Source organism: Pimephales promelas, chromosome 6 (assembly GCF_988280905.1).
Source record: "Pimephales promelas chromosome 6, fPimPro1.hap1.1, whole genome shotgun sequence".
Taxonomy (NCBI): domain Eukaryota; kingdom Metazoa; phylum Chordata; class Actinopteri; order Cypriniformes; family Leuciscidae; genus Pimephales; species Pimephales promelas.
In genome coordinates this window covers 29,256,576-29,284,117 of record NC_142774.1, presented here as the reverse complement: position 1 = coordinate 29,284,117, position 27,542 = coordinate 29,256,576, and the positions used below count along the sequence as shown (strand labels likewise).

The window sequence follows — 27,542 nt, the reverse complement described above, 5'->3', positions numbered from 1 at the left end:
TCACCAAATGCGGTAATATGCGTTCAGTTACAGTAACAGACATTATGTTAAGATGTATTGATTTAATTTGTATCAAATCTACGAATTGATTGATTATGACTTGTGATCAATAATTCAAATATAACGTTTAGCTTGTTATGTAAAAAATGCTAAATTAAATTTTAAAATGATGTTGGATGTAAATTATTCTGGATGTTTGAATGTGCAAGGGTTATGTAGTAACATTATCATGTTACTAGTGGGGAGAAATTCCATTAGCCGACCACCGACTGAACATTCAGCAATGTTAATGAGTACATCGGTGCCAAAAGCACAAGGACACAGTATAAATGCTAAAATATATTCTGACTGTAGTAAAAACAGAAACACAAACCCGCAGGGTCTGTAGGTGAAGACGATGTAGCTCTCCTCGTCAGTTTTCTCAATGAAAGTGACACACGTTTGTTTCTCCCAGTGTCTCATTGCTTGTTTTAACATGGCCCTCTGACTTCCTGAGAAACACACACAGAAATCATTTGTAAATCATACATATTCATTTGCTGATATTAAACACACACACATACTTACCAGTGAAGTTGCCTCCAATGACGTAAGGGATGACTCCTCCGGGCCAGATCTTCTCAGCTCGGGATGTGGCAGCACGTGGCACTCGAGACTTCACACCTCTGCCGCCGTTTACACTCCTCCCTCCTGCCTTGGAGCTCGACACATCTTTACTGCTGTTCACTGGCCACGACTCTGCACCATAGAGAGAGTAGACAGAATGATAGAAAAAACCTAACAGTACGTTTGTGTACTTTCCCCCCATTCCCTTTGGCATGCCTACATCAGATGACATTGATTACTAGAAATTTAATTTTTTTTTTACATTTATATTTTAACCCTAAACCTGAACATATTTAAACCATATAAAAAATTGCCTTTCGTGTAGTACTCAAACACATTATGCTTAGAGTTCCCACTTGTGGTCCTTTCCGATCCCGTCCCATATATGAATAAAGGCCAAAACAACATCTACATTTTTGTGACTGTATTTTATCTGGCCGTTAGGTGTTTTGTATATCGGAAAATTGTTTAGGTATAGTAGAAGTCAGTTTTTCGCGGGTTATGTGGCTTTTCAAATTGAAAATCATACCCTGACATTTGTCACAATGAAAAAAGTATACCCATAGCCAATATATAATTTTCATAAAGACAAAATTCTTTATGAAAGGTTGAAAGTTTTGATGAGAAATCCGATTATTTTCTGTGAACTGCTTCTTTTGGTAAGCTTGTTTCAATGAACCAGTTCAACAAGTCGAGTCAAGTTCGCTGCCGGCCGCCTGGGTGCTGGAGGGGCGGCTGCCGTCCGTGAGGGAGTAGGGAGGAGTCGGTGCCATTCGCTGTGGGCCGGAGCCTACTGCCATTCGCCATGAATGGGAGGAGCAGGGAACAAGGGACTCCTGCCGTCTGCCCGAACCCAGAGGAGCCGTCGCCGTCCACCAGGTGGCGGAGGAGTCTCGAGCGGTCCACCGAGGGCTATCCAGCGCCACCGCCAGGCACCAAGGAGAAAATCGCCCAGTTAGTGGAGGACCAGATGGCAGCGCGTTGTGGGAACCGGTCCAAGATTTTTAAAAATGTTTTTTCCTCTTTCCCCTCTTTTGGATCTGTCGCTCCTCATGCTTCCGTCTCCATTTCTCTCGCCTCGTCTGTCCATATCTCCCAGGGATCACAGCCGCCGGCAGGGGGTCTAGAGCGCAGTCTTGGGTGTACCCCCCCAGACTGCGAGAGGCGATGGGGGTATGTGGCGAGCAGGACGAGGCTAAGGGACGTGAGAGCGGTGCGAGGCCGGTGACGTGAGAGATAATGAATGACACCTGTGAGACGCACCAGTTTTGACTCTCTCACGGAGGACCGGAAGCGTGAAGGAGGAGCGACGACAGTGAAGATCGAGAGAGGAACAGGCCTGAACTTATGTTTGTTTTGTTTTTGTGGAATAAATGAATTCAGTGTTTCTTACGGGTGAATAACTTCATGAAAATTAAAATAGACAAACCAAAAGCTGTGTGTTCAAATTTAAATAAATATGCTGCTAGGTAATATTTTCATGTACATCCAAAAATGTAGGCTGGGGACTAAGTTCCAATTGTAGTTGTTTGGATGGAGGCAGATCTGAATACGAGCTAGAGAATAAATTTAAGAAAGGGACGGGATTAAAGCAGACAAATGTTTGGAGAAGTCTGGCAAACTTCACCAGAAAGAAGTCTGTCGTTTCACCAGAAGACTGAGTTATCAAGAATATAACATTTATAAAATAAAAAGAATCACATGCATGGGTAAAATCAATTGTTCACAATAAAAGCAATAAGATGCATTTATAAAATATTGTAAACACTTTTTAATGCTAATTTCTAAAGGTCTTGTTGATGGTGCTGTGAGGTAAATAGGAAAAAAAAAACATTTACTGTGTTTTATTTTTGTCTATGTTTAAAGGGTAAACTTACCAAAACCTAACCGTCGTATTCTGTCAAGCAACAGATATAATGAACCTTTCTTCTTACTGGGATTATGCTCTCCTAGACCACCTGAGAGAAAGAAACATAAAGGGAGTTATAAAAAAGAAGTGGAAAAAATCCAAGTCTAGGCACTCAGTGGGATGCAGAAGTTAAAAGGCCTTTATTATTTTAAGGACTAAAACATTAAAACCTCAACGTGTATCGGCCCACTGGCCTTCATCAGGGTGTTGGTAACAAACAGACAGTATCAAGTCATACTTATAGTTGCACTGATTACAATTGATTCAAGGGAGTTATTTGAAGAATGCTGTAAGAGGGATTTCATAATGTTATGAGAACATTGTGTGGGTGTTGAGGTTAAGCATTGAGTAAACGCTACTGCTTATGCTGCCTTCACATGCTATCGGAGTTATCAAAAATACGATAACTAGCCCTCTCAAGTTGCCGAGTTGGGCGGCTGCTGTGACTGGTATTCTTTTTTTTCTTCTCACCAACAGCTACATCACCTTGTCTTGTCGTTAAAGTAGTGCATATTTACATTTATATGAAAAATGTGTGATCAGTGTATTGTGTTAAATAAGTGTTTTGTATGTTTTATACACAGAGAATTTCTGAATTGTGTCAGCAATCATACTTTTTAGATTGCAGTGAATGTTTATATTGTAGTCAATGAATATCCCATTCATACAATAATTAGCATCATTTTGGATTTAATAAGATTTTTGGGTAACACTTTACAATACGGGTGCACTAATATGCATTAATTCATGCTTACCTAATGCACAAATAATCATGAGTTAATGTATAACTCATGAAGAACTAAACCATTAATTAATGATTACTGCATCAGGAACTAATAAAGAGTCTATATGATTAATAGATTAAGTAATACATGAATTGCTGTTAATTCAATGTGTCATTGTGCAGTAATTCCTTAATAACATATTTTATTAACTAATAGTGTAAATTAATGTGTCAATTACCACAATTAGGCAAGGCTATGCCCTTCAACTTCCAGTTGTCTGCTTTAATTAATCATTAGCTAATGATTTGCAAGGGTATCATTATGCTATGACTTTACTTGTTGGGGCACATCATTATTAACTAGTCATTTAGTAATTGTAGTAATTTCCACATGAATTTGCACTAACAATTAAGTAATTAATCATGTATTAATGCTTATTTGTGTACCTGTCATATTTTCTGGAAGTTGAAATACAAGGCTTTGGCTCATTCTGGTAATTAACATTGTAATTAACAATATTAGTTAAAAAAAATTAGTTATTATGGAATTAAGTCAAGTCAAGTCACATTTATTTATATAGCGCTTTTCACAATACAGATTTATCAAAGCAGCTTCACAGTGATAACATGAAGGTAGTACAACACAGATCAATAATATTGTTAAATATTAAATATTAAATATCCCCAACTAAGCAAGCCAAAAGCAAGGCAACAGTGGCAAGGAACCAAAACTCCATCAGATTGGATGGAGAAAAAAACCTTGGGAGAACCCAGGCTCAGTCGGGGGCCAGTTCTCCTCTGGCTAACATTCATATTGTTTATATATAAATATTAAATATAAATATTGTTTATATATAAAACGGCGCCATAACATATCGCCGGCGTTGAGTCGTCTCTTCACAATTAATCCACAATTACATATTTAATTAATAACAATTCATGTATGAACAAATACATTAACCTTACAGACTCTTAATTAGTTCCTAATGTGGTAATCATTAATGAATAGCTTAAATAATCATTAGTTACACATTAATTCATTATTATCTGTGCATTAGTTAAGCATGAATTAATGCTTATTAGTGCACCCGTATTGTAAAGTGTTACCGATTTTTCAAATAAATAGGCAAAAATAAATCTGGTGTCCCCCATGATTCCTGTTCTTTCCAACAACAAAGTACCTGAATGCGACAAGCTCGTAATCACAAGTGGGAAATGTTTGATAGCATGTGAAGGCAGCATAAAACCAAGTTTAAAATTACACTAGTAATAATGATACATGAACGCAGTCAGTTAGTGGAGAAACTTCCTTTTTACGGTCTGTCTGCCATTATTAAACCTATTTTATCCATTTATCCTCACCTCTCCTTAGGCCCTATTCGCCACTCTCTTCTCCTTCATTCAACATCTCACCTACTCTGCTTTCACTCCCAGGGTTCTCACTGATCATCTCCATTCACACATTTCTCTTCCTCTGGTATCTTCCTTTTACATTTATTCTCTCTCTCTCTCTCTCTCTCTCTCTCTCTCTCTCTCTCTCTCTCTCTCTCTCTCTCTCTCTCTCTCTCTCTCTCTCTCTGGAATTTCTCTGATGCGGACAGGAAAGTGAGGAACAAACAAAACTCTAAATCCAAGACACAGGAAAAGACTGAGTTTTGGGATTAATGTGTGCACAATCTCACATACATTGTACTGGCAGGTATACAAGTGTGTGCTCCTGTCTACATGACAGCATCCTGATAAATCTGGAAATATCCAAGGAGGACCTGTCCTGACTGGTTTAAACATGCATCAGTTCTCCTGCAAATCATGGTCCTGATGCAGTTTGCCCTTTTGCCCCGGTGGCACATCCTGTAACAACCCCACTCAGAACGGAAACGCAAAGCTGAATCCTTATCGTCTTTTTGGTCTCACTTCCGTCTTTGTGCTGCCAAAGACTCAGACGATGATAAAGGTAATGTTGCTGACAATGCAAGGTAAAGTTCTCTTAGTCTGTGAGTAGTCATTACTCATACCAATGATTGTAGCATGTTTTAGACGGTGACAGATTTACCTTAACATCCCACTGGGAAAGACATGCACACACATACACACGACTGGTCAGTATAGATAACAGCAAGGAAGGATTTTGTTAACAATGTTTATTCTAACTTACAAAGAAACACACACACATACACTTCTGCACTTTTCTCATTACATAAGGAGTAAGAGACAAAGACCTTGCTATGCAAACACACACACCGTTGTTTGCTGATGGTGCAGTGGAGTTGCGACAGGAGCATTTATCAAGTCTAATCACTTGAAGCTATAAACTCCCCAATAACTCCTCAATTTCCCCACTCATTCTTCAACTTCAATATGACTTTAATGACTTTAAATCACCTACAGCCCACAACACAATCATGGACATCTATTCCATCCTTATGACAGCTCAGCATGAAACTGCACTGGAGGAAAGGTCTGACATCAGGGTGAAAAAATCACATGAGAGGCTTCAAGGACTAAGACAGAAGCGCAAACCTTGAACTTGAACGAGTCATTGTTATTGTTCTGCGCCAGAAACCATTCACAACCCTTAGCAGCTGCTGACTGCAGCTTTAACCTTGTCTACTGTACATCTGCTACTGAAAAAAACATCAGAATCTTAAACACAACTGAGGACGTCTCAGTCAGTTGTGAACGCAGTAAGGGCTCAGAACGATTTACAGAAAGGGCTTACATTTGCGAACGCAGCGTTAATAGCGCCATGGCCAAGGCACAAAAGCGCTTGATGTGAAACCGTACTGTGCGTGTTATGTACCAAACCTGCAGTTCATCAGGTAATCAGAGCCTGCTCCCATCCATTATTCCATAAATTGCACGTATTTAAACACGCAATTGAATGGGCCTCCTCCTCTACTGCTATGACTGTTTGAAATTATCCTATTGCCAATAATTGTAATGTAGCAAGGAGTTTAACAACTACTGGAATAGAATGTGAACGCTGAGATTCGATGTCATTGATTTCTTCCAGTAACTGTAATATTGCGTAGCTGCTTAAAGGGTAACTAAACCCTGTCAGAGCCTGACTCCACCCACTGGCAATATTTGAAAAATGCTGGAAAAGTGGGCAGAGCCCAGCGGAGGGGGGCGTGCACCTGAGACGCATCTCTTTGTATGGAACTTGCCTACGGCACCAACAACCGCTGTGTCACGTACCACCGCAAACATCCAACAGGAAAATTCAACTGCAGTAGCCACCTTTCAACCTGAAGAGGGCAGCACTAAGACGTTTTTACACCATATATTGTAGAAATAGAACACTTTATAAACAAATGCCAAAAAAGTTACTCGAATCAATGACTGGTATTAATAAAGATCCATTCTTACAGATCATTAACTAAAAAAAGTTGGTTTAGTGTTTAGTAGGGATGGGTATCGAGAATCGAGTATCGATTGGAACCGGGACTAACTTTTAGTTTTTTTCCGGAATCGTTCAAAAGTTAAAATTTCGATTCCTAGTTTCGATCTTCACAGTCCGCCGAGCGAAAGAAGAAACCGCTGAACAACACCAACGAAAAAGCGTCTACCGGAAGTGTTGGCATAACCGTGCGAGTTATGCCAACGTTTATGGGCGGTTAGCTTACGTCGGCGGTCCAAAGTGTGACTTCACTTTTCTAAAAATAACGAAATCTCTGCAAAATGCAAAATTTGTGACAAAAGGAGTATTTGTGACAGAAGGAGTATTTCCTTCAGAAAGGATTAATTCCTTAAGAAAGACCGTTGGTTAGCAAGGTTAGCTAAACCCTGCCTTTTAAAAGAATCGGAATCGAAAATCGTTAGGAACCGGAATCGAAACAAAGAATCGGAATCGGAATCAGAATCGTTCAAATTCAAATGATACCCAACCGGGTTGATACCCAATGATACCCAACCGGGTTGGGCCAACCCTAGTGTTTAGTTACTCTTTAATCTGTAACGCTTAATGATTTCGTTTTCACTCAACTGAAAAAGTGTGATTCTTGTGGCAAAAATCTTTTCAGCTCGTCTCATTAGCCTATGCCTTCGTCTTGCTCGGATTACTGCTGCCATTTCACCAGGAGGCATATGCCAGGAAACCGGTTCCTAAATTACACCTGCTTTTAAGAGGTGGAGAATTTTCAGCGCAAAAAAGAGTTTCACGGAAAACATAATTATGCGCAGTTTGCACTTCCCCTCCCATCTCTTTATGTGACACTCCCACTTTCCCCTTGACAATTCCATGAATGCATATGCATGACACGAAAAGCGCATTTTGCCATTTTCAGTTCCCGCGACTGCAGTCTGCGCTTTCATCTTGGTGCGTCCCATTCGTACATACCTCGCCATGGTTTTATGCACACTTTGCGCATGAAGTAAATGCAAAAACGCTAGTACATCTGGCCCACAGAGTCAGATTCAAACTGCTAAATCGCATTTGCAAGTGTTTCACAAATCTTAAAAAGAACTGGCTCATAAGAGTAATTTTTTTTGCAAAAGCTTGTTTTCATATGACGTCACGCTACTGCGTTGCCATGGCGCGAAATGCAAATGGAGGGCAGGAAGTGATTTGCTCTATTTAGAAAGAGGTATAACACACTCAAAATGCCTGTGTTTTGCGTCGTTTATCATTACTTAAATCAATCAAACCACAAGGAGTTTTTATTGTGTAACTAAAGTTGTTGTTCATAGGGGGGGGATGCTAGAAATTGACCGAAAAACTCCGGAAAAACGGCTTGCAAACCTACGTCTGTGGTCGGGAGCAGCCGAATGGGAAAAATGCCAGTGTGTGCAGTGATCACTTCGTCAAAGGTGAGTTAATACAACAATTCAAGTGGCTATGTTTGTGTAATGTGTAATGTTTCCGAACTTTGTAAAGTCAAAGTATGTCTGCAAGACGCGGTAGTTCATAGTTGCTGATATCTACCGCCTCGATGGCTGAAAAATCTTTCAATTCAGTTAAAAATTTCTCCTCTTCATAACTTAAGGATCACGTTCAACATATGTTTGATTATTTTGTTTATATCTTTCTCTTGTAACAGTGTGTAAAGTAGTACAGTACGGACTTTCCTCCATCTCATCCATTGCGTTCTTCATTCCCTGCCCTCCATCTGAATTTAACGCGCCGTCATCATAATCATGTGACTGAAACCCAACTATTGGGCCAATTTTAAACTTTTGTTGACAGGTAGAGTCTGGAACCCTGTGATATCTAATGTGTCTTACCAGATGTGTGTCCCTGTCTCCCATGTGACTGCTGCGAAAGCTCTATCGTCCCATCGATCTGAAACATTTTCAAGTCCTCTTCATCCAAGGCAATATCTCCCCAAAATACAGCTGGAAAACAGAGACAGATATTATTAGAGGACACAAACACACACTTTAGCAGCATCATAGATTGATGGTCTAAGTGCTGGCAGACACGATTAAGACTCAGATCAGTGTGGCCTGAGCTATTGACTGATGCTAATTTAAGGTTTGCTGCATATGCAATCGATCGACAAGTTAACATGAGAGGAAACATCTTGGGTTGTCATTTTTCCTTTCACTGTCGCACCCTCTGATTAAAAATTAACAGGGAACACATACATACTTCCTGTTGGGATCTTACCAACCCTGTTCACATAATGTTGCATCACGCTTGTCCCAACATTCCTAATGTTCAACCACAGTCATGATTAATGACATCATAACATACATCCTTAAATTAGCCTGTAGCCAAGGAAGTCATAGAGATGGCCATGAAAAGGGAGATAATACGCCATTTGTGTGTGCAAGTAGTTTTGGCAGTTCATTCACTTCTCAACCTTGATGTAAAACAATAAACAATGAGGAGGACCATGCAGGACCATGCAACGGTGAACTGCACTATTGTTTGTGTGTGTATGCGCACGTGTACAAGCATCCATCCCTCCCCCATCAATTCCTTGGACATTGTTCAGCCTGAATCGGTGATTGTGCTCTGTATCACATTCATATAAAGCTGGAGTCTCCTGTGGATCACACCCTTCATAGAGAACTAATATTAGCACTGATCTAACCCCACTCCACTTTTTGTGGGACTATCTGCTACAGTCTAAATCACTTTCACTGCACCTTAAAATAAATTCATATATATATATATATATATATATATATATATATATATATATATATATATATATATATATTTTAGATTACATCATATATATATATATTAGAATTATCTTGTACTATATTTAAAAAAATATTATTACAATGTACATTTTTCACATTGTACATTGTAATTTATTGTAATCAAATGCCAAGTTTTACTTACAGGGAACATTTGCAGGAACAGAAAATTCCAAGAAAGGAGTTATTTTTTTATATTTAAAGATGCAATTGCAAAGTGACTTTTTAGAGTAAATCACTGTGGTCTTGAATTGTTTTCTCCACATCACACACAGATACAGTATTTGTCCATCAGCACAAGTATACAAATCTAGCCCCAAGACAGTTAAGCATAATTCAGTTTCTGCTGAGTAATTTTATGTTTAAAAGCTGGCATGAGGTCTCTCTGCTGTTTTCATAACAGCCTTGACAGTGAGACAAGACAGTGTGAAATGTCTCCATGTTAAAGGCTGCGTTGCAGGTTAACCACCACTGTCAACTAATGGGTACATTAATCATTCAAGATATGTATATCATTTTAAAATGTCTCAAAAATGGCCTTAAAGACCAGTTTTTCACGTTTTTTGGTATTAACCGGGTTTTTTTTTTTTTACGCAATTCGGTGATGGCGTCACATTGTAGCCTGGCATGCCGGACCTACATCAAGATGTTAGATGCACACAAGATGCACACTTTGCTGCAAAATAATTTTGTGCGTCTAGATTTCTAATTAATTAATAATTGGGTGCGTCTAGATTTCTAGGCTAGTCACATTGGGGAAAAGTGGAGGAAAGGTAGCTTCAGCCTAGTATTAGAACTATGGTGACAGGTGACTGACTGGGATGAGGAAGAGATGGCAAGAGCCAACATGTATGATGGCCCGCAGCCATATAATTTCAAACCTGCCAGACGTGAGAGGCCAAATGAGGAATTGCCAAGAATTAATGGCCGTCAAATTAAATGCATGGTCCGAGGAGAATGAGTGGAGAGTTGGTGAAGTGTCCTGGTGAGTTGCTATAATTTAGCAACACAGCAATGAGCACTGGAGCTAGTCTACGAGCAGCAGTACACAATAACAACACATATGTATTTTCATTTTTACTGTCATTGAATAGCACAGAGTGAAAAATCAACGTTTTCTTTATATTTAGTGGCTGTGATCATGGCGTTAGTTCAGATAAGTACCGGTAACCTTTGTCAAAGTGTCATAGTATCTAGAAATAGAAGGAATCATGCTAGCTATGGGCATTTTTATCGCTTCCTCCGATGAACAAGTTGTTGCAAACGTAGCTGCTGCTTGTCTGGCACTGTCTGTGTTTGGCAGGTGCTTGTTTGGGCAGTGCCGTCCCATCAAAACTGCATTGGAAAGCTTTTGCTGAAGGGAAGTAAGTGTCGAGGAGCTCACCCCGTGACCAGATGTGACGTGCCTCACCATTGTCAATCTACCTACTATATATTTATCTATTTATCTTTATCTATCTAGCTGGTAGATATTTATGCTTATGTTATGCTATCTGGCTGTCTGCCTATCTTTCTCTAATACTAGTAACTACTACTCATCTCTCTAGTCACTCTCAATCCTCTCAAGGTGGGCTTTGGTAAATTATCTCCCCAAGGTGACGTAATACAATGCATTGTGGGGGGAAAGGAAATCGTTGCAAACCGCTGTAAGATAGCTGAAGTTTTGTGATACCCAACAATATAAAATAGAATGGATAACAGTTTAAATGTTTGTTACCAACAAGCAAATTGCACAAATTCGTAAAATTAACCCTGCAACACGGCCTTTAAGGCAAAGTGCCTTCGACTTGACTGCAGAGGAAAAGGCTTTGTGTTGAATTTGTACATTGATTTGGCAAGTCTGGGAGTGAAGCCCAGCAATGCCTCAGCAATCATGTATTCGTTTAACATCAATGAGTCTTTGACAGCACATCCTAACTTAGCACCAGTCAATAACTTCAGCCGTGATGATCGATAGACACAGAGCAGAGGCTGTCTACTTAACAATCAAACTCTAGGGGGAGAATCAAATGGTTTGTGACTAACATGTAACCATCTCAGCCACATGGGATTGTTAATTGTATAGTGTCTCTTTCATTGAAAATGAAATGTTAAAAGTCGAATCAAACTCATAGACTAACAGCTTTACGGCTGCTCAAATGGGAACAAAATGTCATCTAAGGTGGGTGGGGGGTTGAGGGATACGTTTTGGCGAATATGAAATGCTAATCTCAATTCCAGAGATATTGTAGCGCGGTGGGAGGTGTGTGTTTTAATCTGGGTGCAGTGATATCTGCGGATAAAAATGTGAATTAAAAATGGGAGATTATCCTGGAGGTCACACAACAGTTCAAAATGAGATACACCAGGTTATCCTGGAACCATCCAAGTTATTCTCACTGTTTCCTATAAATGATTTAAGAGTTGAAGGAAAGTAGCCTATTGCTGTAACTAACTGTGGATCCACATTGGGTGAACTTGTCTCAGCAAGAACGTAGAAGTATTTTTTTTTTTTTGCATTGCAAGTGTGATACATTCAGTTAACCACTTAGTTTCTTAGATACTGTAAAAGCTCTCAAAACCTAAACAGCCTTTTTTATGCATTATAAGCGGTGCTCTTCGCACAATGCAGCATAACTATCCAACATAATAAATTAAATAAAACTTTGGTAAAATTATGGATAAAAACATTTTATATAATTAAAATTGTCTTATTTATATAATATTTAAGTGCCACACTAAAACTAGTAAAGGATTTACTTTGAAACAGTTTTCACTTATAAATTGCTAGTAAACTGCACACATAATTACAAGGAAACAATAAGTAACACATTTAATTAAATGTAAAAAAAAATAATAATAATAATAATAGAAAGACTATAATAGTATTTTCTAGTAAAATGTACTACTTATAATTCAAACATTTCTTGTAAAATATACAATAATCTGCATTAAGAATTTCCAAAAATTTATATTTTATGTATAATATCTTATATGAAAGAGTTTCACCGCACTCACGGCAAACAAGGTGCCAGACAGATAACACTTGACAACCCAAAAAATAAATTGTCTGCACACTTGAGTCCTTCAAGCAAAATTTAATGCAAAGCTTTCGGTAATAGAACCAGGACTCAAGTGTGCAGACAATTTATTTTTTGGGTTGTCAAATGTATAATATCTTATAACTTCTCTTAAAATATCTTATAACTAAGTTTTAAATGCAAAAAAACATGCTGTGTGTGATTGGCTCCATAGAAGGCATCTGTCTATGATATCAAGACAGCTCATTAGGCTTTAGAACTGAGCTGACAACTGTATACTTGAATAATGGCCACTGATCACCTTCTCTTGTAGTCAATCCCATCAGTTTTAACAGACTGTTTTTATGTACAGTGACAGCAGATGTTGTGGAGAATCCTGGAGGGAGGCTCTGATGAACACGCACTACGGGCTCAGAAAGTCTGACCATATGTTGACGCTTCATTACTGTGATGTCAGTTTAATACCAGGAATCCCTTCCTCATTAAACCCACAGAAATACAGCTGAGACTGATGAATGAGAATCATGGGAGCTGAAGCATGAGTGGGGTGTTTCTGTTTGTCAGTGACACGCGTAATCTGTGCCACATGTCAGAGAAACATGACGCAAAGCATTTTGGGTGACAGCCCAAAAAGCATTCCTGCAAGCTTGATCACAGGAAGGATCAGGGACAGACAGACACACTCAAATTCAAAAACACAATTCCAATATCTGCTTGATGTCACCTTGCATCCTCAATGTTAAAAACAGGTGTCTTGTTTTTGTAAGAACACTGACATTTCAGTGGATACACATGACACTTGACTAACTCAACCACAATCGAAAATGTGTTGATCCCACCGCTCAAGATAATCTGGCTGAGTTATAAACATCAAGGGCTCGTTTACACCCAGGTATTAAAATCTCTCTCTGTGAATCTGTGATGAGATCACAAGTGAGGCACATTGCAGTTAACACCTGGCAGTAACATCCATCTCAAATGTGTCTCCTGTGCTCGGAGGGAAGGGTCACAGATTTTGAGACTACATTAATCACTCACTATGTCAATGTGTTACTGCATGTTTATAAGGTGCAAAAAAGAAATAAAAGCACAAAACGTCCACACATTTTGTCCAAATATATATTTATGCAAAAACAGTGTGTGTGATGCAATGGTGGCCAAAGATGCCTGCATGTCATGTGTATGGCAGTGATGCTTTAAACTGGGTATTAATTTAAAGATCTTAAAATCTTATGCATATAGTAGGGTTGTCACGTTACCAAAATGTCAGTAGTAGTCAGTACCAATACCAGTAAAAAGTTCATGGTTCTCTGCAAAAACTGGTGGATTAAGTACTTTAAAATTCCGTCCCATTTGTTTTGTCTCATCCATTAACTATCCCCATCATACACTGCAGTTTCCAATTCAATCGTGCATTATAATACTGTTGTCAATTCAGAGACTTTGCAGTGCTTTGCTTAGCAGCAGGAAAAACTAAACTTGTATCATTGTGATTGGGTAATAAATAGTAAGCAAAAGAAGAGACCTCCTTTAACAATTCCAAAGCTGTCAATTTCTAAAGCGATTTTTGAAAGTGATTGTACATAGATGTATCCTTCACTGTCTTTGATATCCCACAATCCTGTGTTTGTGCCAGTTGAGCTTGAAAATAGAGATGGTGTCTAAAAATGTGTGGTTAGTGGTTAGTTTGTGTATAAATGTACGTTTTTGACCAACGTTTTGCATCGTTGAGGTCATTTCAAGAGAGATATCACTATTGTAGTAATTAAAAATTTGCTTAGTTTTCACCTCATTAAACCATTACGCTGCCTCTGAAGTCTGTCCGAAATCAGTTTCGTGCAGTCATTGCCTACTAGGGTAGCAACGTCAGCTGTCCAAGTTTTCAGATTCAAGACAACATAACATGAAACTTTTGACTACCTTGTGTAAAGTGTAGCTTTGTCTTTGTATAATGGAGAAAACACAAATCAGAACCACAAACACTATTTAAATCAATTATTCACTATTTCAAAAACATCCATACTGTGTTCTACTATTATTTTTCTTTCTGCAAATGAAGAGATTTTTGCTTTTGAGCTATAATTCAAAATGTGTAAATTTAGATGTTCATGGTCTGCCACAGAGTCTTATCCAAAGCTTCCAAAATTACTGGCTGGTTTTAGGAACAGAACGTACCCTAAAAACACCTTTTAACCATAATGTTGGAAATTTGCCAAAAAACTAAGATTTGTAGGCAGGGACGTGCACGGGGGGTTGCTAAGGTTGCCCGGGCAACTGCCCATATGCCCTTCTCAAATAAAGATGACCTTCCGAGGGGGAATAAATAAATAAATAAATAAATCGCACAATGGATGCAGAATTAAATAAAATAAAAAAAAAATAATAAAAAAAATTATATAAAAATTTAATTAAAAAAATTGCAAAGCCTCATTCACTTCCATTCGGGCACCGAAAGTGAAAGTCAGTAGGGGAAGGGCAAACTATGTTTACGTGACTGCAGCGCTGCACACGACCAATAGCAGAGTCGATTCTGTTCCCAACCAGAATTCCTGTTCCCATACGCAATCATACACAAATCATGCGTAGTTGCCCAGTTACCATACGAAAGTTTATGGTAGCCAAAAGGTTAAAAAAGGATTGTATTTTTTGCCGAAATCTAAGCGTTTTTTTTTTTTAGAAACAAGTTTTTATATTATTTATTTTCCAATTTAAAAAAAAAAAATCTAAAACTAAATAAATAATAATAATTAAAAAAACAAAACAAAGCTGTATATCATAAACTTGTCATCTCTGACGTTTTGCAATCTTTATAAATAACAATAAGACCATAACATAAGGCATTGAGTTTGGACATAAACACGGTCAGATAAGGTCATTTGTACGGGCAAAATTCAATGGAATATATTCAGATATAATACAAAAACTATGAAAAAGTGCAAGATTAATTCAATTCACAGAAATATTACGGGAGTGTGAGAACGATTTTATAATGCTGCAGTGTAGCAAGACACTTAAATGTTGCGCCAAAGCTTTTGGCCTTTTTCGCTTTCCATAAATCCAGCTGCTCTGTCAGCAGACACTGAGTCCTTCATATAGCCTGTGAGTTTGTTTTTTTTTTGCCCTTTTTTCAGGTCAGAGCAACTGCCCCTCATAATTCCTGTGCCCCTCCCTGTTCACAGACTACTGTATATCATAGTCAGTTCAGTAAGTTTTATGGTCGAAATGGCGAATAACAACAAGGCTTATAAGTGCAACGATTTGATTGAATATTTGCATACTCTCGAGCCAATTTATATCTGTATTTATCAAAGACTACTTGTGATTGTCCAAACCTGATGTTAATACTGGTCTGGGAGAGACCACTTAAACAACAGCAATCACTGTCCTCACACTCACAGACAATGTCAGACAGACAGACAAACTTCAGTCAGTGCCACTGTCGGAGCATCAAAGAACCTTTTCACACGTCAGGATGTGTAAAGCCGTTATTGTTTAATTAGCGAAACACATTCTAGGAGGAAGTGTGCGGATTGCTGACTCATTATTCCCTGCTCCAAAACAAACAGTCCGTGGCGAAACAGAGTGCTGACGCTGGAATATTTGGGAATTTTCGGAAGCTGGCTGTCCGGTCAGAGTGCTCCTGGAAATTCCTCTTTTATTAAACTCGACTCCACTGACCATCTCAATTTCACTCAACTCTGATTATGACAAACTGATTTCAGAGAAAAGTAAAAGTAAATGCAGTCAAAGAGTCAAGAGCTGTCTGATGAGGTCTAGAATGCTTTGAATTTTAATGTGAGTGTGTCGAGACATGTGAAGGCAGACTGATGTCATGTGTGATGTGCTTTACACTCAAGTAATACTCAGTCAGTTTGTCAATGTATTTCAAATTCAGTATATTTTTCCACACAACTCTATCATTTTTGCATTGCATACACTTACAATACAACAGCAAGTGAAAGGTTTTTTTTTTTTGTCACTCACTATTCCTGCTTTGCTGTGTGCACAGTTTTATGAAAAAAAAAAAAAACTTTTGTAAGGGGCATGAATGAAGTGCATCTCTGTGTGTGTGTGTGTGTGTGTGTGTGTGAGAGAGAGAGAGAGATTCTTCTCAAGCTAAGTGGCAGGATGCAGGCTACCAGGAAGAGATAAGTGCCTGAATGAAGTGGGCTCCCACATTCGCCACACACACGCGCACATACACACACAGTGAGGGAAATCAGCATACAAAGAGATGGAAATGTGTTTAGTGCACTCTAATGGCATGAGATAAGCACACGGCCAAATATTCACATTCTGTTTTCCCAAGAACAACAGCAGCAAGATGATCAACTACACAAAGTCATTTCCACTGTACATACACATACAAGGTCATAAGCAATGTAAACAGATGCATCTGACACGTATGTAGAGCTAGAATACCCAGCGGTACCATACTGTAATATAAAATAATCACAGTTACGCAGACTAAAAGATTAAATGAGAGAGCAGAGACTACTGTCAGACTGAGTTCCCCCCGCACATTCATCTGACCAGCTGTTCCATTACTACAGTGTCCAAAATGAATACCAAGTACAAAATGTGGATAAAACTGGCTTTGGTTAGTCAATTAAACAGTGTTATTCAAAGTGAATTTACACTGTAAAAAGCTGATTTGTAAAAATGGTGGTACTAGCTTATGTCAAATATATTTGTATAGCGCTTTTCATAATACAAAAAGTTTCAAATCAGCTTTACAAAAAATCATGTTTATAATATCTTAATGGGCCGATCTTGCACCCGGCGCAAAAGACTTTGTACACTAACGCATGTATCATTCCTATTTTGCACCCGCGCAAAGCGGGCTTTTCCCTCCAAAGACGCACGTTGGTAAACTAGGAAATGAACTTGCGCTCCCTGGGCGGGTCGGCGCAAAAAGGAGGCGTGTTTCGGCGCACACATTTCCTGGTGCTATTTTGCAGTTCCAGAACCACTGACCAGAAAAAAACCTAGTCTAAAGTCAGTGGCGCATTGCACGTTGTTCATAATGCTATTTTAAGCATGCATGTTGGCCATCATGTAGCGGGTGCACAATGCGCATACACTTTGATTCTCTCATCAACACAGATGCAGCAGTTTTTATTTTTGCAAATCATACTTTGCAACAAGGAAAAATATTAACACATGAGGAAAATCATGTGTAACCCTAAAAAATGTAGGCCTCAATCTAGCTTACACATTTACCCAAATTCTTCAGGCTAATTGCAGTAATGACGGATCAGATCTGTTTGCCCAATAGTGGCAAGACACATATGTATACAGGACATCTGACAAATTAGTTTATCTGTCAAGAACCAGAAAAAAAAGAAAAAAAATCTTCCACCCCCATACAATGTCACTTCTCTGTCTTTCACTGCCCTGACAAGAATGTCGGTCTGTGAACAATCCTGGCGTGCGCCTGGTAAATTTGCCATAATAATAACAATCCGCCATGCAACATGTGGACCTACTCTTAAAGGGTATGTTGAATGACGCTCTGATTGGTTTATTTCACGTTATGCCCAAACCACACCTATGTATAATGAAGCTATTTCAGACCAACCCCTTTTAAACTTGCGTCAGGCTCAAGAGCCATTTATCCCGCCGTTAAAATAGCAACAGCGCCCAAGACCTGCCCACAAAGTTACTTGCGCTTCGCACTTGATACTTGCGCTTCATATCGTTAAAATAGGGCCCTACATGTATATCTTCATGCCTTAAATGGATAGTTCGCACAAAATTCTGCCATTATTTACTCACCCTCAAGTTGTTCCATCCAAACTTGTATGGATTTATTTCTTCTGCTGAACACAAAAGAAGCTATTTTGAAAAATAAGGGTAATTAAAATTTTCATGGAAGTCAATGGAGCCCATCAACTTTTTGGTTACTGACATTCTTCAAAATCTATTCTTTTGTGCAGCAGATGAAATAAATTCATACAAGTTTGGAAAAACTTGCTGACAAGTTTCAAGAGTAAATGCTGACAGAATTTCCATTTTTGGGTGAACTCTCCCTTTAAAGTCACATTTAGCAGATTAGAATTGGGCGATATTATAGTTTACATTTTGCAACAATACAAGAAATCAAGCAGTTGAGATATGCTGTATGTATATATTGTCATGTGTATATATGTCACCCTTAGGGATGCACAATATATCGGCCAGCATATCGGTATCGGCCGATATATGTTCATTTTTAATGTTATCGTTATCGGCCTGGTAAGAAAATGTGGCCGATATATTAAAGCTGATAAACAATGTATTATTCCCTTCAGCTGAGACACTTTTGAGCACTGTTTATGTTTTATGTCTTGAAATATGATTGAAATCTCTTCAAAAAATGAAAATACGGTTCGGTACAATATCGGCTTTACAACACTATAATGAGAACAATTGTGCACTTGGGACATGGATTTAATCGTGAGACTTTTGTTTTTGTAATCAGGCTCTCAAAATTAGATAAAAATTTGGATTTAAGTTTATCGGCCGATATATCGGTTATCGGCTTTCAAATATAAAGAATTATCGGTTATCGGTATCGGCCAAAATGTTCATATCGGTGCATCCCTAGTCACCCTATATGTGAGCATGTATGCAAATAAAGTGCAAATACGTCAGAGATCAAATGAACTCTCACCCAGCCAAACTCAGAAAATTCTGTTATTTGTGAGAAAGGGCTTCCCCGCTAAACACAGAATTTTCGGGGTTATACGCTATGATGCTGATCAAAAACATGCGAAGAAGATGCAAAAACAAGCAATCATATATGTAATCATATGCATATGTAAAATAATGTGATCATCAACATTAAACAACATTAAGCAGATAAATCATAACATAATGTTATGATAACATAATCATAATGTTACTGAATGAAATGTTGACCCAGGATGAGTTACAGGACTGTGCAAGCATTAGAAATGTTGATGGACTTAATTTTCTCTATCTATATGTAGATCATCTTTCTGAATCTTGACAAAAAATGGATTTTCTCAGCTTTTTGCACGAAATATTGCTTTTTATTAATGAAACTTATACTAAACTTACTCAAGTGTTGATAAAAAAGAATGCATGAAGCTAGTAAAAAACATGTTTTTTTGTTGTTTTTTTTTTTTAAGCAGATGAGCGTTCTTCTTTCTTTTGATAAATCATATGTTTAATCAGTGGCGTAGGTTTGATTTTAAAATTGGTGGGGATGGGGACATCAATATATAAATATATTTTAACTTTTGATCGAAATTATTGCTAGGGATATTATCAGTGTCACTGAATATTGGTAGGGACCTGGTTAGTAGGCTACTAAATTCTAGGCCCCTGCAAAAAAATAATTTAGGGATCATGACATTTTTGTGAAAATTACCAAAAAAGCTGGCGGTGACTTGCAACTTTTTGGGAAAGAGTTAAAAGCAACTCTCTCCTAAAGAAAACATCTGCCATGATGTTAATCTATAAACAACTTTTACCTCAATTAAAAAGTCTAGAATCAGGTTTTCGTGACAGATAAAACTAGCTAAACAGCATAATTTGCTATATTCCTTACATTTTCTCAAATTAATCGCCATTGTCAGCTATAGTTAAAGTTTTCTGTGTGAAGACATCATCGTTGGAAGTAGTTGATAGCCATTAGACAGCATAACTCTGTTGTTCACATACTAAACTTGAGGACTATTAACTACAACTCCGCAGAAAGTATCTGAGAGGAGCTTCAAACATTACAAGTGAACAATATAAAGGAGAAAAAAGGGTAATATTATAGAGTTTTAGTGGGTGCTTTGTATACCATTGTGTCAATCGTATTCTTTTTTGCACTTGTATTAATCTTTACTTATTATATTACTTTAATTATTTTCTGTACTGTATATTTCACTACTAGTATTGTGCAATACTTTGGCAATATCCTAAATGGAATGGCAATAATGCCAATAAAGCTTTGTTGGCTCGAAATGAAAATGCACATCAGCTTTTTTTTTTTTTAATTATGTTTACCCCCTAAGCTAAGCCTGTTCATACACTCCAGGTATACTCCCTTGGGTTTGTTTATGTTTCTTTTGCCTAAACAAGGAGGCGTGGGCTAAATTTGCATAATCAGAAAAGATTGGTTATTCTGTGGCAACAGTGTCGTTAGGTTTACAATGTCTTAAGATAACAGAAACAGATAACATCACCTAATGACTACATAATGTAACTAGCCCTTTAGTGACCTATTGAAACCAATAGAGCTCCTGGTTTCTGTAAACACAAACCAAAGTCCTAAACAATGCACTTACCTCATTAATGGAGCTAATAGTCTTCTGTTATGTCAACCAAAACAAACCATTACTAGAAACTCTTGAAAGTGATACACCTTGAACATACAGAGGTAAATTTTGACGTGTTTCAGGTTTTGCAACCCTTTGCTTGAAATTTCTGAATATGTACAACTGCAATACTAAACCAACAAAACTGGCCTTACCAAATAGGGCTGCATTATATTGGAACAATTTCAACAGATGACCTAAATAGCTCTATTTTGGAAAGAATTAATCATTCTAGAATAATTGGGGGGGAAAAAAGGAAAAAAAAAACACATTACGAGGATTGATAAATACAATAGAACAAAGATACAAATGCAAGTCTAACAGTATTCAGGTACAAAAATTGAATAATCAAAAGTAAAAATAACATTTAGTCTTCACCGTATAAGTAAAATTAGGGCACCGGCAAAGGTATAATGATTATGAATGTGTAGTGAAAAACAGCAAGGAGATTGTCTGAAGATTTTAATAATTTATCCACAAGTTTCCGAGGGGCGCTCCTGTAAAAAATAAAGTGGGTGAAACTTCCGGCGAGGCGGCGGAAGTAGCATTCCAATGGTATTTTGTGTGTTAGTTAGCGAAGAAGCTAGCTGTTTTTTGGAGAATTATTTTACTATTTAAAGACGCAAATCTTTATGAGAGATGTCGTTACGGAGCTCAGGGACATCATGCGCTGTTCGCGGTTGTATGTATAACCGGACTAAACTAATTCAGTGGCTTAAACATGATTGTTTTGAACATAAGCTGAAAACGAAATCACAGTGATCCTACCAGAGCCCGTCACTGATCCTGCCAACGACTGTAGTTTCCATCACCTCCCAAAAGACGACGAATCTTCCTGTGTACATTTTTTTTTAATTCTTTATATTTTATAAACTCTATCAGCATGTGATCAGCTGTTCGCTACTGACCTAAACTCAGGATCTAAGCCTGTTGACAGAATACCAAGTGTGCCAGTTAATGTATTCTAGTAGCACATTCATTTATAATTTTGAATAAACTCCAAAGCACAATGACTAAGTGTGTATTTTTTTATTTTAATTGTTTGTCAGCTCGCACAACTGTCTGTCACCATGCCTTGATGAGTATTGATTATTAATAATGTTATTATAATACTCCCAACCAACTACTGCGGAGGGTAAAGGTACTGTTATTTCACCCTTTTGAATTTGGTTGAGGTTGTGTTCCCACATCGTTAGCTAGTTTGGATCGCTATAACTTAATGACTGTCAACTGTTGAATGAACAAGTGTCAAGCATGTCAAATCGCGCTTTGTTTACTTCCAACCGGAAGTCGCGCCCACTTTTGACGCAAGGCATCATGGGGCGTAGGAAACTTGTGGATAGTTAAACTACTTTCTGTGTTTTCAGCTGCACAGATGAAGTTGGAGATGCTGACTCGTCATCCACGCAGTACTGCACGTACCTATTTGGACGTCAAAACATAATTTGAGAATTTTTTGTTTTCCATTTGAATTGGTTCATTTAAAAATAAAAATGTTTATGCTTTCAATAGATGAATTTCTCATGTCTGTGAGGAAAGTTCACATTGAGCCCCGGATTATTTCTTGACGCGCTCAAGTTCACAGAGACCAAGGCTACAGAAAGCGCATCCTGATTGTTTTCGATCCTTTACGAAAAGCACAACGTTCAGTTATTGTGAGTACACACAAATAAAATTTGTCAGTTTCGAATGACATTAGGCTACTCTTGATATAAGACACTTTAATATTCGCCTAATAATAGCACACATTTATATAGGTTAATATTATGTTTCAAATGATAAACCACATTTGGGATCTGTGTTTTCCTGCACATACTGTAATTACCACAAGGAACCGCCGTTAACAATCTGTCAGACTGGTCGACTAAGTTAAAGCTATTTAAAAGTCATTTTCATTTTGTATTTTGATGTATGATTAAAGACAAACAGCAGCAGGAATTTTAATGCGACTGTCACTTTAAGAGACAAAGCACGAATCCAATTTCTCTAATGTTTACGTTCACGTGAGCCATAAACAACTGTACTTATAACTATCCGAGACAGGCATCTTGACATAATTTTCCAAGCATCCGCCCAAGCACAAACAGATGCGAAAAAAAAAAACAGAATTTAGTGTTCGCGTGCTTTGTGCTAGGCTCTGTATGTGCACATAGAAAACAGCGAGCGGGTTTCGAATTTGCGTCTTGCACTCAAATTATTTAAAATCGCTTGAATGTTTAAACTGACAGTACCTAAAACACATGATAAAAAAACGTTTGCTCTATGATGGTTAAACATTTGCATTCATGCATTTGGAACTGTGGGGCCTGGTCTCTATTGATCACATATCAACAACGATCCCTATACTTGATATCGCACTTCCTGCAATGTGTCTATCACTGATCTGCACATCACGATATCGATGCTAAAAGGATATATGGTCAAGCCCTATCACAAACCCTTCCATAAAAGAAGTGAATAATGTCTTGTGCCTAGTCTACACAAACGAGAAAAAGATATTTAAGCAAAAGTGTGTATGTGTGTGTGTGTGTGTGTTATGTCAAATACTTCTGACCAAGGATTAATAAGTAAGCCTGTACACAATTAAGCTAAATTCGGGTCCATTTATCTGAAAGGCACAGAAGCTCCCCCTATTGACACCTTATATTTAATTAGCATGGCTATTTCTGCTAACACACCAACACATCACAGATATGCTAATGCAGGCTACACTGCGAACACAAAGGTAAAATGCTCCATCAGCTAAGAGAGTGGCAAGAGCTGGATCGAACATGCTCAATGACCTGGACACTCTTTAGACAGTCAGCATTTCACCTGGTATGATGCAAAGATCTTTAAGCACTGTAACTCAAACTTTTCCACTAATGCCTATCATCACGACTGTAGCAACTACAAATAAAGTTGCGTTTTATGAATTAAAAACTTGCATTTTAATATTAACATCATGATGTTTTAGAGCACTGTTTTATCTTGGGGCCATTGTCAAAAGTAGACTGAATATAAATGGTAGCTTGTGATAGCACATTAACCATATTATGAAATATTATCCTGAGTAGGACATTCAGTCATCTTGACTGTACACATATAAAGGAGCCAGCTGGGTACATGTTCATACATATTTTAAAAGCTGTTAACTAGTACTAACAATATGAATTAAGATCGCCTGAATATGTGTCATAAATCTGACAAAATCTCTGTGTAATAAAGATTAAAAGTGTTTTTCTAAGTCTATTTATTTATGTGTGTGCGTAAAGGTTGTGTAATTATGTTGTCCACCCTTTCCCTGTAGTACTGCTATCAACAAGGCCTGTCAAATTTTTGGGCTGAATATTTCAGTTTGGAAAAACCGAGGTCCTCCCTTGTAACCGCCAAACAGTCATACTCCTACATGCATGCACCCAAACATAGACACATCAATCCAAACATACACACTGCACGCATACAAACACTCTTGCAATCCCAAGCTTTTTTCATTCTCATAAGTAATCCATATTACTTGTGTGTACAGTCTCATGAAGGCCTGGACACAATGCCAACACATTGCAGCGGAGAAACAAATGTTCAGATTTATAGTTCCTGAGTAAACATGATATATACACAAAGGAAAAGAGAGAATGTGGAGAGGGAGATTTGTAAGTGAATCTGTGTGTTTGCATTGGAGAGAGAGAAGAATAGAACCATTTTACACAATATAACTGCAGACAGTGCATTTAAACATCTGCTCTGTCTTAGGTGGAGTTTACTTACACATCCAAAAGAGAACAGGGTGAAAAACAAATCATATTAATGTCCTTATGATAATCTGTATTAATGTGTCAACACAAATATACAAATACATAAACATGCCTATGTCTGTAATCTTTACAGTTTAATCCTCATTAAAATATCTACAGATGTCAATCCCACTACAACATTACACTACACAAAATGTAAAATGCAATAATAATATTTATTAATTTATTAATTAATTTATTGGTTCTTTTTCTAAATAATAAAGAAAGAAATTTATTGCAATAACAAGGTCAGTCAATAAGCTTTGCCTGCCAGCTGTCAGCATGATAGGCTACAGGTTCAGATGGACTGCGTGAACTCAGTATCACATTAGCTAGATTATTACAATAATTAAATAAAAGATATTGTAAATCGTGCAGCCGCGCTCATTCCTGCACGGACAAACGTGCGCGCGGATAGCACGGGTTTATGACAGAGAGAAGCGCACGTGGCCTCACGAGCCACGGGATCATCCAGGGAGAAACCGAATTATAGCGGGCTAGATAATATCAGCGGAGGAGGAGGGTCGGTGAGAGATATTTCTAAAAAAAAAAAAAAGAAAAAAAAAAAGAAATAAAGAGGCGTCGCTGATGCTCTCAGAGGACTTTGCGGGACGCGCGTCTCCGCGTAAAGGGACAAAAAACAACTAAAGTTTGGAAATAACATGCACAGCAACTCATCACCATGCAACATCGTGTGAAGCGCAAATAAGGTGTGCTTTATCCTTTTATCACCTCACAAAGTGTTAGCACATCAAAATCTAGGACAAATTCAAATGGCATTAAAACGCGTCTTACCGGCTTTGCAGGGATCCTTGTAGTCTATCGTCTCTGTTTTCTCGTCTTCATAATAATCATAACTGTCATCATAATCTAAACAGTTGTGTTCGGACACTTTGCCCCAAAAAGTCAAGCCGGCCAACAGTAGTGTGATCCAATTCATTTTACTGGTCAGTGCAGGATGAATGTAGTCCATCTGAAGTTTGAATGAGCGCGGATCAAAGTGGAGTGTCTCTTAAGAGTCCGGTAGTAGTGAATTTAGCGCTACACGCGCCGTGAGGACATCATTGTGTTCATTGTCATCATTGGTCCGGTTCGACAGACGGGGCAGGGCAGGGCCGTCAGTGTCGCGGCATCTCAGCTGGAATGCAGATACCACCTCACTTTTCTTTTCACTTGCTGTCAGGTTTCCTGAAGAGGGAGAGCTGCAAATGAAGGTCAGTCTTTAAATGAAATGAAGTAGTAAAATCACTGGAGACAGATGGTGAGACATGATATAGCATTTAAATTATTATTTAGCTAAGCTAAATAAAGAGGTTTAGCCTTTACATATTTAAATTAACCTGAGCAGAGTTTACCCACCATCCCCATACAGTGGGCTATAGCTAAAAAAAAACTCGAGATAGATAGATAGATAGATAGATAGATAGATAGATAGATAGATAGATAGATAGATCTTTTACCCACTATCATACATTTAAAGAACAGACATATTTTTCGTGCATTATAAACACAGGAAACCAGGCTATCTGTTTTAAGCTACTTTAACAATGGCAACCGATTTCACCCAGAACAAGCCGGTAGCTGTAAAAGTCACACGGTCACTAAAATTTGCGCAATAATCCGGCAAATGAACTGTTTTTTTCCGTCGCCTATACAAAACTTCAGGATGTAACGCAAGTTCCATGTAGGTGAGATCGTATTTAAAAACTGTTATACATACAATAGTTGCTTTATAGGAGGTGACAGTAAAAGCGGCTGCGGTGTGACATTTAACAAACCTATTTAACTCCCCTCATAAAGTAGGTCTCTCTCTCTCTCTCTCTCTCTCACACACACACACACACACACGCGCGCGCGCGTCTCTGAACTAAAATCAGTTTCTCGGTGTGTGATTTGCTGCGTGAAGCTGCTTTAAGTTGGTCAGTGTACTGTGGATCTCAAAATAGTTGCAGCCAGCTGAAACAAGGAAGCCAAGAAATACTATAGCCTACTAGAGGAAATAAGTGAGAAGTTTATAGCTGATATATTTCTTTTATTCAACACATCTTCAGCAGAACTTGTGTCAAAAAGCGGAAAGGACTCATGGACACGGCTTTGAACTCGTTTTTTCAGGTCTTGACTAATACAATTTGCCGGAGATGACCCTGGTTAAACCCTACCTTCAGGTAGGCTACTCTTCTAACGCGTTCACGGTGAAGCCGGTCCGGTTAAAGTGCAATCGTCATCTGACAGACCAGAGCGCAAGTAGCCTATATGGAGGAGCGCGAAGAGACTCGAAACATTACCGCGCACTACTTTACAAACATAAAGAATAGACGCGCCGCAGTTTAACACTGTGGCGTCAAATCTTGTTAAAATATGAGAGAGACGGAGCTTACCTCAGAGAATGCCCTCAGGGTCTAGTGTTTTACAGCCTCAAAGCGCAGGCTCATCCTGAGTACTGCCCTCATATTCCCCCTCTCTCCCTCTCTTTCTCTCTCTCCCTCCCTCTCTCTCTCTGGAAACACTTCTCCCACAGCCATTGGAATATTAAAGTGAGCTTGCTGACTGGTACCGCTTATTCCAAACGTGCCCATTTCCCTGGAGATTAACGCGTCTCTTTCCTTCTCTCTCTCCTGACACACACATACAGTTATACACAGATTAGTCTCCCCCCCGGCAAGGTAACTGCGTGTTGACGTCACGCCATCAATCCATCAAGCCATGCCTCACTTAGGGGAAAAAAAAACTCAAGCACTGCACGACAAGAGTGTTTGTAAACTAGCTTTACTGTGGTTCGAATGACTACAGCATGCATGGTTGGCTGCTAACAGGCCATTTGTGCATCCTGATAAAAAGTCAAGAGGGAATCTGCTGATAAATGGAACAGGGAACATATTTTCTCTGTATGTTTGAGTACATGCCAGTGTATGTGTGTGTAAATAAGGTTTTGCCTATATTGTGGGGACCAGAGTTACAAAATAGTGAAATGCAGAAAGGTTTGTGAGATTGGAGTTAAAAAATAAAAATAAAAATCATTAGATCCACCTAAACAACATTTAATTT

At 38.3% G+C, this 27,542-nt stretch overlaps 1 protein-coding gene across 2 annotated transcripts in view; it reads right to left on the bottom strand.

The window, feature by feature from the left end:
• tll1 (tolloid-like 1) overlaps positions 1–27,103 on the bottom strand; it is a 58,669-nt gene extending 31,566 nt beyond the window's left edge. Inside the window, exons 1-6 of one of the 2 annotated variants that reach the window (XM_039692636.2) lie at positions 26,876–27,103; positions 25,293–25,699; positions 8,463–8,573; positions 2,484–2,564; positions 568–738; positions 374–491 (exon numbers count right to left, since the gene is read on the bottom strand). In XM_039692636.2, the coding sequence (XP_039548570.2) occupies positions 374–491; positions 568–738; positions 2,484–2,564; positions 8,463–8,573; positions 25,293–25,470 (659 nt within the window). In that variant the 5' untranslated portion in view covers positions 25,471–25,699; positions 26,876–27,103. Of the gene's footprint in view, positions 1–373; positions 492–567; positions 739–2,483; positions 2,565–8,462; positions 8,767–25,292; positions 25,700–26,875 lie in introns of those variants that run through there. The other variant, XM_089132358.1, reaches the window with a different exon arrangement.
• Positions 27,104–27,542: the final 439 nt, after the last annotated feature.